The sequence below is a fragment of the Babylonia areolata genome, chromosome 18, assembly GCF_041734735.1.
Source record: "Babylonia areolata isolate BAREFJ2019XMU chromosome 18, ASM4173473v1, whole genome shotgun sequence".
Taxonomy (NCBI): domain Eukaryota; kingdom Metazoa; phylum Mollusca; class Gastropoda; order Neogastropoda; family Buccinidae; genus Babylonia; species Babylonia areolata.
Genome location: NC_134893.1, coordinates 73,325,442 through 73,339,979, shown reverse-complemented (window position 1 = coordinate 73,339,979; position 14,538 = coordinate 73,325,442). Strand labels below are relative to the sequence as shown.

At 43.3% G+C, this 14,538-nt stretch overlaps 1 protein-coding gene across 2 annotated transcripts in view; it reads right to left on the bottom strand.

Moving 5' to 3' along the window:
- The window catches only part of LOC143293080 (peroxisomal 2,4-dienoyl-CoA reductase [(3E)-enoyl-CoA-producing]-like), a 50,033-nt gene that overhangs the window by 17,023 nt on the left and 18,472 nt on the right, over window positions 1–14,538 (bottom strand). For both annotated transcript variants that reach the window (XM_076603966.1, XM_076603965.1), the window contains exons 6-7: window positions 12,491–12,584; window positions 1,290–1,394 (exon numbers count right to left, since the gene is read on the bottom strand). In XM_076603966.1, coding sequence (XP_076460081.1) covers window positions 1,290–1,394; window positions 12,491–12,584 — 199 coding nt within the window. The remainder of the gene's footprint in view (window positions 1–1,289; window positions 1,395–12,490; window positions 12,585–14,538) is intronic.

Sequence of the window (14,538 nt, the reverse complement as noted above, 5' to 3'; positions counted from 1 at the left end):
TATACTGCTGTTGTTAACAACATTCTCTTCACTGTCACCACTCATACTGTTGTTGTTAACAACATTCACTTCACTGTCACCACTCACACTGCTGGTGTTAACAATATTCATTTCACTGTCACCACTCATACTGCTGTTGTTGTTAACAGCATTCACTCCTCTGTCACCACTCATACTGCTGTTGTTAACAACATTCACTTCACTGTCACCACTCATACTGCTGTTGTTAACAACATTCACTTCACTGTCACCACTCATACTGTTGTTGTTAACAACATTCACTTCACTGTCAACACTAATACTGCTGTTGTCAACAACATTCACTCCTCTGTCACCACTCATACTGTTGTTGTTAACAACATTCACTTCACTGTCACCACTCACACTGCTGTTGTTAACAACATTCACTTCACTGTCACCACTCACACTGCTGTTGTTAACAACATTCACTTCACTGTCACCACTCACACTGCTGTTGTTAACAACATTCACTTCACTGTCACCACTCATACTGCTGTTGTTGTTAACAACATTCACTTCACTGTCACCACTCATACTGCTGTTGTTGTTAACAACATTCACTCCACTGTCACCACTCATACTGCTGCTGTTAACAACATTCACTTCACTGTCACCACTCATACTGCTGTTGTTAACAACATTCACTTCACTGTCACCACTCATACTGTTGTTGTTAACAACATTCACTTCACTGTCACCACTCATACTGTTGTTGTTAACAACATTCACTTCACTGTCACCACTCATACTGCTGTTGTTGTTAACAACATTCACTTCACTGTCACCACTCACACTGCTGTTGTCAACAACATTCACTTCACTGTCACCACTCATACTGCTGTTGTTAACAACATTCACTTCACTGTCACCACTCATACTGCTGTTGTTAACAACATTCACTTCACTGTCACCACTCATACTGCTGTTGTTGTTAACAACATTCACTCCACGGTCACCACTCATACTGTTGTTGTCAACCTCTAATTTCCTCCTTCCAAAAACAAAAGTGAAATAAACAAATGTGCATGTGCTGAAACCAACACACATGTGGACATGCACTCACACACACACTTACACACAAAAACGTGCACCTACACACACACGACACAAGTGGATGCACCTATACACACGTAACAACACGTGTACAACACACACACATAAGTGGCAGCCCCTATACACACGTAACAACACGTGTACAACACACACACATAAGTGGCAGCCCCTATACACACGTAACAACACGTGTACAACACAAATGTGTAACACACCCAGCCTTTGCATGCCCTCCGTGTCGGCGATGGGGCCGGGAGCCACACACATGACACGTATCCCATGCTGCCCCCACTCCACCGCCATGTGACGTGTCATCGCCTCTGTCATGGGGAGATAGCACGTGGTCACAATGCAGTCACAATCAAAATGGGAATCAGAATCACAATGGTCATGTGTTCATGCTGTCCTTCACAAAAAGCACACACAGACACGGTCCTACTCATTTTTTGTTGTGACCTCTAATTTCTGACGCTGCGATTCCGGCATTCCAGGAGGAAGGAAGATTATCACAGAATCTGGGAGAGCTGCAGCCAGCATGAGGGGGCCACCCAGACTGCCTTGTTGGGTTGGGGGGAGACAGTGACCACCAGGAGAAGGCTACTGTCCTTACTGGGTCAGAATGCATTCAGCAGTCTTGGTGGAGTGGTCAGTTCTGGAGCTCCACAGGCACGTGAAAGATAACATTCTTATACTGGCACAATTCTTTCTTTATAACCAAGTCATGACATGAATTACTTTGTCATCTCAGAGAGAGAAAGGAAGAGTGGTGATGTCTGTCATACACAGCAGTTACAAGCAGAACAGTCAAAGACAGTGTACAACATAACACAATCACAACATCAAAGCAAGCCTAACAAAACAGAAGGATGTCAAATCATTTCTTCAGCGACTGACTCGACAGGAAAACAACTGTATTTAGTTCCAAGAGTTTTGAATTTGTGGAGTGTGATCACCTCCCAGAAGGTAATGACTTCGACCAACATCTCACAAGAATTCACAACGCCATCACTGAAACAGCCATAAGTATCATGAACCACTGCACCAGGAGTTAAGTAAATATACATTTATACTTCTCAAATGCATGTATGAAAATGTAGTGAGATACAATACACAACACCCCCACACATGCACACAGGCAACACACATACAAACACACACGCACACTGTACAAATAAATAATTTTGTGCTGAATCACCCATGCTCTGATTTGAATTAAGCATTGGAAGACCATTTTTTAACTGTTTCAACAAGAAAAGTAACAAACTATTTCATTTCAACTGCTGACAGCGTCAAACAACAAATACCTCAAGTAGTAAACTGCTGACACATTATACTGATAATTTCATCTGAACTCAAAGCTACATCCATGATAATGATCTGTGAGGCCATTTACAGGGGGCAAAATAATTCAAGTCTATTCAGGTCTCAGTGATTTCGCGTATTTACTCTCACCCACATACATCTGAATCAAACCCAACTGGACTCAGACTACCTTGTGATGTGGTGTGATGTGGTGTGATGTGATGTGGTGTGGTGTGGTGTGGTGTGGTGTGGTGTGGTGTGGTTTGGTGTGATGTGATATGATGTGGTGTGTCATGGCGTGGCATGGCGTGATGTGGTTTGGTGTGGTGTGGTGTGGTGTGGTGTGGTGTGGCATGGCGTGATGTGGTTTGGTGTGGTGTGGTGTGATGTGATGTGGTGTGGCATGGCGTGACATGGCGTGATGTGGTTTGGTGTGGTGTGGTATGGTGTGGCATGGCGTGGCATGGCATGTGTGGTGTGATGTGGTGCGGTATGGTGTGGTGTGGTGTGGTGTGGTGTGGTGTGGTGTGGTGTGGTGTGGTATGGTGTGGTGTGGTGTGGTGTGGTGTAGTGTAGTGTGGTGTGGCGTGGTGTGAGGTGGTGTGATGTGGTGCGGTATGGAGTATGTGGTGTGGTGTGGTGTGGTGTGGTGTGGTGTGATGTGATGTGATGTGGTATGGTGTGATGTGGTGCGGTATGGTGTATGTGATGTGGTGTGGTGTGGTGTGATGTGGTGCGGTATGGTGTATGTGATGTGGTGTGGTGTGGAGTATGTGATGTGGTGTGGTGTGGTGTGATGTGATGTGGTGTGGGTAACATTCTGACAAGGGCAGTGCTGTGATGTCTGACAATGTCTTTCCCATGGCCAGGGGCTGGCATTTTCCAGCCAGTATAAACAGGCCACAGCACAAGTACACACATACATGTGTCCCCACACAGTGAAGGCTGAACAGTAAATGGTCTCTGTATCAGTTAAACATGAAGATCTGGGCCAACACACAGTGAAGGTTGAACAGTAAATGGTCTCTGTATCAGTTAAACATGAAGATCTGGGCCAACACACAGTGAAGGTTGAACAGTAAATGGTGTCTGTATCAGTTAAACATCCACATCTGGGCCAACACACAGTGAAGGTTGAACAGTAAATGGTGTCTGTATCAGTTAAACATCAAGATCTGGTCCAACACACAGTGAAGGTTGAACAGTAAATGGTGTCTGTATCAGTTAAACATCCACATCTGGTCCAACACACAGTGAAGGTTGAACAGTAAATGGTGTCTGTAACAGTTAAACATGAAGATCTGGTCCAACACACAGTGCAGGTTGAACAGTAAATGGTGTCTGTATCAGTTAAACATCCACATCTGGTCCAACACACAGTGAAGGCTGAACAGTAAATGGTGTCTGTATCAGTTAAACATCCACATCTGGTCCAACACACAGTGAAGGCTGAACAGTAAATGGTCTCTGTATCAGTTAAACATCCACATCTGGGCCAACACACAGTGCAGGTTGAACAGTAAATGGTGTCTGTATCAGTTAAACATCCACATCTGGTCCAACACACAGTGAAGGCTGAACAGTAAATGGTGTCTGTATCAGTTAAACATCCACATCTGGTCCAACACATAGTGAAGGCTGAACAGTAAATGGTCTCTGTACCAGTTAAACATCCACATCTGGTCCAACACATAGTGAAGGTTGAACAGTAAATGGTGTCTGTATCAGTTAAACATCCACATCTGGTCCAACACACAGTGAAGGTTGAACAGTAAATGGTCTCTGTATCAGTTAAACATCCACATCTGGGCCAACACACAGTGCAGGTTGAACAGTAAATGGTGTCTGTATCAGTTAAACATGAAGATCTGGGCCAACACACAGTGAAGGTTGAACAGTAAATGGTCTCTGTATCAGTTAAACATCCACATCTGGTCCAACACACAGTGAAGGTTGAACAGTAAATGGTGTCTGTATCAGTTAAACATCCACATCTGGGCCAACACACAGTGAAGGTTGAACAGTAAATGGTGTCTGTATCAGTTAAACATCCACATCTGGGCCAACACACAGTGAAGGTTGAACAGTAAATGGTGTCTGTATCAGTTAAACATCCACATCTGGGCCAACACACAGTGAAGGTTGAACAGTAAATGGTCTCTGTATCAGTTAAACATCCACATCTGGTCCAACACATAGTGAAGGTTGAACAGTAAATGGTGTCTGTACCAGTTAAACATCAACATCTGGGCCAACACACAGTGAAGGTTGAACAGTAAATGGTGTCTGTACCAGTTAAACATCCACATCTGGGCCAACACACAGTGAAGGTTGAACAGTAAATGGTCGTCTGTATCAGTTAAACATCCACATCTGGTCCAACACACAGTGAAGGTTGAACAGTAAATGGTCTCTGTATCAGTTAAACATCCACATCTGGTCCAACACACAGTGAAGGTTGAACAGTAAATGGTCTCTGTATCAGTTAAACATCCACATCTGGTCCAACACACAGTGAAGGTTGAACAGTAAATGGTGTCTGTACCAGTTAAACATCCACATCTGGGCCAACACACAGTGAAGGTTGAACAGTAAATGGTGTCTGTATCAGTTAAACATCCACATCTGGTCCAACACACAGTGAAGGTTGAACAGTAAATGAGCTCTGTACAGTTAAACATCCACATCTGGTCCAACACACAGTGAAGGTTGAACAGTAAATGACCTCTGTATCAGTTAAACATCCACATCTGGTCCAACACACAGTGAAGGTTGAACAGTAAATGGTGTCTGTATCAGTTAAACATCCACATCTGGTCCAACACACAGTGAAGGTTGAACAGTAAATGGTGTCTGTAACAGTTAAACATGAAGATCTGGTCCAACACACAGTGCAGGTTGAACAGTAAATGGTCTCTGTAACAGTTAAACATCCACATCTGGTCCAACACACAGTGAAGGCTGAACAGTAAATGGTGTCTGTATCAGTTAAACATCCACATCTGGTCCAACACACAGTGCAGGCTGAACAGTAAATGGTGTCTGTACCAGTTAAACATCCACATCTGGTCCAACACACAGTGAAGGCTGAACAGTAAATGGTGTCTGTACCAGTTAAACATCCACATCTGGGCCAACACACAGTGAAGGTTGAACAGTAAATGGTCTCTGTATCAGTTAAACATCCACATCTGGTCCAACACACAGTGCAGGTTGAACAGTAAATGGTGTCTGTACCAGTTAAACATCCACATCTGGTCCAACACACAGTGAAGGTTGAACAGTAAATGGTGTCTGTATCAGTTAAACATCCACATCTGGTCCAACACACAGTGCAGGTTGAACAGTAAATGGTGTCTGTATCAGTTAAACATCCACATCTGGGCCAACACACAGTGAAGGTTGAACAGTAAATGGTCTCTGTATCAGTTAAACATCCACATCTGGGCCAACATACAGTGAAGGTTGAACAGTAAATGGTCTCTGTATCAGTTAAACATCCACATCTGGTCCAACACATAGTGAAGGTTGAACAGTAAATGGTGTCTGTACCAGTTAAACATCAACATCTGGGCCAACACACAGTGAAGGTTGAACAGTAAATGGTGTCTGTACCAGTTAAACATCAACATCTGGGCCAACACACAGTGAAGGTTGAACAGTAAATGGTGTCTGTACCAGTTAAACATCCACATCTGGTCCAACACACAGTGAAGGTTGAACAGTAAATGGTGTCTGTACCAGTTAAACATCCACATCTGGGCCAACACACAGTGAAGGTTGAACAGTAAATGGTGTCTGTATCAGTTAAACATCCACATCTGGTCCAACACACAGTGAAGGTTGAACAGTAAATGGTGTCTGTACCAGTTAAACATCCACATCTGGTCCAACACACAGTGAAGGTTGAACAGTAAATGGTCTCTGTATCAGTTAAACATCCACATCTGGTCCAACACACAGTGAAGGTTGAACAGTAAATGGTGTCTGTACCAGTTAAACATCCACATCTGGTCCAACACACAGTGCAGGTTGAACAGTAAATGACCTCTGTACCAGTTAAACATCCACATCTGGTCCAACACACAGTGAAGGTTGAACAGTAAATGGTGTCTGTATCAGTTAAACATCCACATCTGGTCCAACACACAGTGAAGGTTGAACAGTAAATGGTCTCTGTATCAGTTAAACATCAACATCTGGGCCAACACACAGTGAAGGCTGAACAGTAAATGGTCTCTGTATCAGTTAAACATCCACATCTGGGCCAACACACAGTGAAGGTTGAACAGTAAATGACCTCTGTATCAGTTAAACATCCACATCTGGTCCAACACACAGTGAAGGTTGAACAGTAAATGGTCTCTGTACCAGTTAAACATCCACATCTGGGCCAACACACAGTGAAGGTTGAACAGTAAATGGTGTCTGTATCAGTTAAACATCCACATCTGGTCCAACACACAGTGAAGGCTGAACAGTAAATGGTGTCTGTATCAGTTAAACATCCACATCTGGGCCAACACACAGTGAAGGTTGAACAGTAAATGGTCTCTGTATCAGTTAAACATCCACATCTGGTCCAACACACAGTGAAGGTTGAACAGTAAATGGTGTCTGTATCAGTTAAACATCCACATCTGGTCCAACACACAGTGAAGGCTGAACAGTAAATGGTGTCTGTATCAGTTAAACATCCACATCTGGTCCAACACATAGTGAAGGTTGAACAGTAAATGGTGTCTGTACCAGTTAAATATCAACATCTGGGCCAACACACAGTGAAGGTTGAACAGTAAATGGTGTCTGTATCAGTTAAACATGAAGATCTGGGCCAACACACAGTGAAGGTTGAACAGTAAATGACCTCTGTATCAGTTAAACATCCACATCTGGTCCAACACACAGTGCAGGTTGAACAGTAAATGACCTCTGTATCAGTTAAACATCCACATCTGGTCCAACACACAGTGCAGGTTGAACAGTAAATGACCTCTGTATCAGTTAAACATCCACATCTGGGCCAACACACAGTGCAGGTTGAACAGTAAATGGTCTCTGTATCAGTTAAACATCCACATCTGGGCCAACACACAGTGAAGGCTGAACAGTAAATGACCTCTGTATCAGTTAAACATCCACATCTGGGCCAACACACAGTGAAGGTTGAACAGTAAATGGTGTCTGTACCAGTTAAACATCCACATCTGGTCCAACACACAGTGAAGGTTGAACAGTAAATGGTGTCTGTATCAGTTAAACATCCACATCTGGGCCAACACACAGTGCAGGTTGAACAGTAAATGGTCTCTGTATCAGTTAAACATCAACATCTGGTCCAACACACAGTGAAGGTTGAACAGTAAATGGTGTCTGTACCAGTTAAACATCCACATCTGGTCCAACACACAGTGAAGGCTGAACAGTAAATGGTGTCTGTATCAGTTAAACATCAACATCTGGTCCAACACACAGTGAAGGCTGAACAGTAAATGGTGTCTGTAACAGTTAAACATCAACATCTGGGCCAACACACAGTGAAGGTTGAACAGTAAATGGTGTCTGTACCAGTTAAACATCCACATCTGGTCCAACACACAGTGAAGGTTGAACAGTAAATGGTGTCTGTATCAGTTAAACATCCACATCTGGTCCAACACACAGTGCAGGCTGAACAGTAAATGGTCTCTGTATCAGTTAAACATCCACATCTGGTCCAACACATAGTGAAGGTTGAACAGTAAATGGTGTCTGTACCAGTTAAATATCAACATCTGGGCCAACACACAGTGAAGGTTGAACAGTAAATGGTGTCTGTATCAGTTAAACATGAAGATCTGGGCCAACACACAGTGAAGGTTGAACAGTAAATGACCTCTGTATCAGTTAAACATCCACATCTGGTCCAACACACAGTGCAGGTTGAACAGTAAATGACCTCTGTATCAGTTAAACATCCACATCTGGGCCAACACACAGTGCAGGTTGAACAGTAAATGGTGTCTGTATCAGTTAAACATCCACATCTGGGCCAACACACAGTGAAGGTTGAACAGTAAATGACCTCTGTATCAGTTAAACATCCACATCTGGGCCAACACACAGTGAAGGCTGAACAGTAAATGGTCTCTGTATCAGTTAAACATCCACATCTGGTCCAACACACAGTGCAGGTTGAACAGTAAATGACCTCTGTACCAGTTAAACATCCACATCTGGTCCAACACACAGTGAAGGTTGAACAGTAAATGGTGTCTGTATCAGTTAAACATCCACATCTGGGCCAACACACAGTGAAGGTTGAACAGTAAATGGTGTCTGTATCAGTTAAACATCCACATCTGGGCCAACACACAGTGCAGGTTGAACAGTAAATGGTGTCTGTATCAGTTAAACATCAACATCTGGTCCAACACACAGTGCAGGCTGAACAGTAAATGGTGTCTGTATCAGTTAAACATCCACATCTGGGCCAACACACAGTGAAGGCTGAACAGTAAATGGTCTCTGTATCAGTTAAACATCCACATCTGGTCCAACACACAGTGAAGGTTGAACAGTAAATGGTGTCTGTATCAGTTAAACATCAAGATCTGGTCCAACACACAGTGAAGGCTGAACAGTAAATGGTGTCTGTATCAGTTAAACATCCACATCTGGTCCAACACACAGTGAAGGCTGAACAGTAAATGGTGTCTGTATCAGTTAAACATCCACATCTGGTCCAACACACAGTGAAGGTTGAACAGTAAATGGTGTCTGTATCAGTTAAACATCCACATCTGGTCCAACACACAGTGAAGGCTGAACAGTAAATGGTGTCTGTATCAGTTAAACATCAACATCTGGGCCAACACACAGTGAAGGTTGAACAGTAAATGGTGTCTGTAACAGTTAAACATCAACATCTGGTCCAACACACAGTGAAGGCTGAACAGTAAATGGTGTCTGTATCAGTTAAACATCCACATCTGGTCCAACACACAGTGCAGGCTGAACAGTAAATGGTGTCTGTATCAGTTAAACATCAACATCTGGTCCAACACACAGTGAAGGTTGAACAGTAAATGGTGTCTGTAACAGTTAAACATCCACATCTGGTCCAACACACAGTGAAGGTTGAACAGTAAATGACCTCTGTATCAGTTAAACATCCACATCTGGTCCAACACACAGTGCAGGTTGAACAGTAAATGACCTCTGTATCAGTTAAACATCCACATCTGGTCCAACACACAGTGCAGGCTGAACAGTAAATGGTGTCTGTATCAGTTAAACATCAACATCTGGGCCAACACACAGTGAAGGTTGAACAGTAAATGGTGTCTGTATCAGTTAAACATCAAGATCTGGTCCAACACACAGTGAAGGTTGAACAGTAAATGGTGTCTGTATCAGTTAAACATCAACATCTGGGCCAACACATAGTGAAGGTTGAACAGTAAATGGTGTCTGTACCAGTTAAACATCCACATCTGGTCCAACACACAGTGAAGGTTGAACAGTAAATGGTGTCTGTACCAGTTAAACATCCACATCTGGGCCAACACACAGTGAAGGTTGAACAGTAAATGGTCTCTGTATCAGTTAAACATCCACATCTGGTCCAACACACAGTGAAGGTTGAACAGTAAATGGTGTCTGTACCAGTTAAACATCCACATCTGGGCCAACACACAGTGAAGGTTGAACAGTAAATGGTGTCTGTACCAGTTAAACATCCACATCTGGGCCAACACACAGTGAAGGTTGAACAGTAAATGGTCTCTGTATCAGTTAAACATCCACATCTGGGCCAACACACAGTGAAGGTTGAACAGTAAATGGTGTCTGTACCAGTTAAACATCCACATCTGGTCCAACACACAGTGAAGGTTGAACAGTAAATGGTGTCTGTATCAGTTAAACATCCACATCTGGTCCAACACACAGTGAAGGCTGAACAGTAAATGGTGTCTGTACCAGTTAAACATCCACATCTGGGCCAACACACAGTGCAGGTTGAACAGTAAATGACCTCTGTACCAGTTAAACATCCACATCTGGTCCAACACACAGTGCAGGTTGAACAGTAAATGGTGTCTGTATCAGTTAAACATCCACATCTGGTCCAACACACAGTGAAGGCTGAACAGTAAATGGTCTCTGTATCAGTTAAACATCCACATCTGGTCCAACACACAGTGAAGGCTGAACAGTAAATGGTCTCTGTATCAGTTAAACATCCACATCTGGGCCAACACACAGTGAAGGTTGAACAGTAAATGGTGTCTGTACCAGTTAAACATCCACATCTGGTCCAACACACAGTGAAGGCTGAACAGTAAATGGTGTCTGTATCAGTTAAACATCCACATCTGGTCCAACACACAGTGAAGGTTGAACAGTAAATGGTGTCTGTATCAGTTAAACATCAACATCTGGGCCAACACACAGTGAAGGTTGAACAGTAAATGGTCTCTGTATCAGTTAAACATCAACATCTGGGCCAACACACAGTGCAGGTTGAACAGTAAATGGTCTCTGTATCAGTTAAACATCAACATCTGGGCCAACACACAGTGAAGGTTGAACAGTAAATGGTGTCTGTATCAGTTAAACATCCACATCTGGGCCAACACACAGTGAAGGTTGAACAGTAAATGGTGTCTGTATCAGTTAAACATCAACATCTGGTCCAACACACAGTGCAGGTTGAACAGTAAATGACCTCTGTATCAGTTAAACATCCACATCTGGGCCAACACACAGTGAAGGTTGAACAGTAAATGACCTCTGTACCAGTTAAACATCCACATCTGGTCCAACACACAGTGAAGGTTGAACAGTAAATGGTCTCTGTACCAGTTAAACATCCACATCTGGGCCAACACAGAAGCACTGACCAATGGTGTCTGTACCAGTTAAACATCCACATCTGGTCCAACACACAGTGCAGGTTGAACAGTAAATGGTGTCTGTACCAGTTAAACATCCACACCTGGGCCAATACAGAAGCACTGACCAATGGTGTCTGTACCAGTTAAACATCCACATCTGGTCCAACACACAGTGCAGGTTGAACAGTAAATGGTGTCTGTACCAGTTAAACATCCACACCTGGGCCAACACAGAAGCACTGACCAATGGTGTCTGTACCAGTTAAACATCCACATCTGGGCCAACACACAGTGCAGGTTGAACAGTAAATGACCTCTGTACCAGTTAAACATGAAGATCTGGGCCAACACAGAAGCACTGACCAATGGTCTCTGTACCAGTTAAACATCCACATCTGGTCCAACACACAGTGAAGGCTGAACAGTAAATGGTGTCTGTATCAGTTAAACATCCACATCTGGGCCAACACACAGTGCAGGCTGAACAGTAAATGGTGTCTGTATCAGTTAAACATCCACATCTGGGCCAACACACAGTGAAGGTTGAACAGTAAATGGTCTCTGTATCAGTTAAACATCAACATCTGGGCCAACACACAGTGAAGGTTGAACAGTAAATGGTCTCTGTATCAGTTAAACATCAAGATCTGGTCCAACACACAGTGAAGGTTGAACAGTAAATGGTGTCTGTAACAGTTAAACATCAACATCTGGGCCAACATACAGTGAAGGTTGAACAGTAAATGGTCTCTGTACCAGTTAAACATCCACATCTGGTCCAACACACAGTGAAGGTTGAACAGTAAATGGTGTCTGTAACAGTTAAACATCAACATCTGGGCCAACACACAGTGAAGGTTGAACAGTAAATGGTGTCTGTACCAGTTAAACATCAACATCTGGGCCAACACACAGTGAAGGTTGAACAGTAAATGGTGTCTGTATCAGTTAAACATCCACATCTGGGCCAACATACAGTGAAGGTTGAACAGTAAATGGTCTCTGTACCAGTTAAACATCCACATCTGGTCCAACACACAGTGAAGGCTGAACAGTAAATGGTCTCTGTATCAGTTAAACATCCACATCTGGGCCAACACACAGTGCAGGCTGAACAGTAAATGGTCTCTGTATCAGTTAAACATCCACATCTGGGCCAACACACAGTGCAGGCTGAACAGTAAATGGTGTCTGTACCAGTTAAACAACATCTGGGCCAACACAGAAGCACTGACCAATGGCAGCCTTGGCCGACCCAGCGTGTGTCTGAAGCGATGTCCCTCGGAAATGGAGCGTGGCCGTGATGTTGATCATCACACCACCATGGGCCTGCAGGATCATCATTGGTTCAAAACAAACCAAACCAAAACACATCACATCGTCTAAAAACAGATCAACAAATGATCATGGTCCTTTCCCATCTTGGTGAATTTCCAAACTTTTAAACACTCCCCCTCCTTGCTTTCAACAAAGTGCAACATTTTAAAAAGTTATTTCCCATTCAAATATTTCTTTGGAATGACTTGATTCTGAATAACTGCAAATATGGGGCGTTCTGTAATGAAACTTTTCTCCACACACAGCCACCCTGCAGTTATGACAAATACACAAGTCACGTGAAATTCTGAGACCGCTACCAGTCTTGATTGGTAATGTGTGACTGCTACCTCTGAACTGAATTCATGATAAGATGTAACCAGCAAGTAAATTAAGTTTTTCTTTTCCGAAATTAGTTTATAAAGTTCTGTAAAAATGAACATTCAATATCATACACAAACACATTAAGAGTGACCGTTTCCGTTTCAAGGCGTTGTCAAAGCGTGTAAACTGATCCACACATCACCAAGACAGCAGATACCTGATCCATACACACATCACCAAGACAGCAGATACCTGATCCATACATCACCAAGACAGCAGATACCTGATCTATACATCACCAAGACAGCAGATACCTGATCCATACATCACCAAGACAGCAGATACCTGATCCATACATCACCAAGACAGCAGATACCTGATCCATACATACATCACCAAGACAGCAGATACCTGATCCATACATCACCAAGACAGCAGATACCTGATCCATACACACATCACCAAGACAGCAGATACCTGATCCATACATCACCAAGACAGCAGATACCTGATCCATACATACATCACCAAGACAGCAGACACCTGATCCATACACACATCACCAAGACAGCAGATACCTGATCTATACATCACCAAGACAGCAGATACCTGATCTATACATCACCAAGACAGCAGATACCTGATCCATACATCACCAAGACAGCAGATACCTGATCCATACATACATCACCAAGACAGCAGATACCTGATCCATACATCACCAAGACAGCAGATACCTGATCCATACACACATCACCAAGACAGCAGATACCTGATCCATACATACATCACCAAGACAGCAGATACCTGATCCATACATACATCACCAAGACAGCAGATACCTGATCCATACATCACCAAGACAGCAGATACCTGATCCATACATCACCAAGACAGCAGATACCTGATCCATACACACATCACCAAGACAGCAGATACCTGATCCATACATACATCACCAAGACAGCAGATACCTGATCCATACATACATCACCAAGACAGCAGATACCTGATCCATACATCACCAAGACAGCAGATACCTGATCCATACACACATCACCAAGACAGCAGATACCTGATCCATACACACATCACCAAGACAGCAGATACCTGATCCATACATACATCACGAAGACAGCAGATACCTGATCCATACATACATCACCAAGACAGCAGATACCTGATCCATACACACATCACCAAGACAGCAGATACCTGATCCATACACACATCACCAAGACAGCAGATACCTGATCCATACATCACCAAGACAGCAGATACCTGATCCATACATCACCAAGACAGCAGATACCTGATCCATACACACATCACCAAGACAGCAGATACCTGATCCATACATACATCACCAAGACAGCAGATACCTGATCCACACACACATCACCAAGACAGCAGATACCTGATCCACACATACATCACCAAGACAGCAGATACCTGATCCATACACACATCACCAAGACAGCAGATACCTGATCCATACATACATCACCAAGACAGCAGATACCTGATCCATACATACATCACCAAGACAGCAGATACCTGATCCATACATACATCACCAAGACAGCAGATACCTGATCCATACATCACCAAGACAGCAGATACCTGATCCACACATAAACTG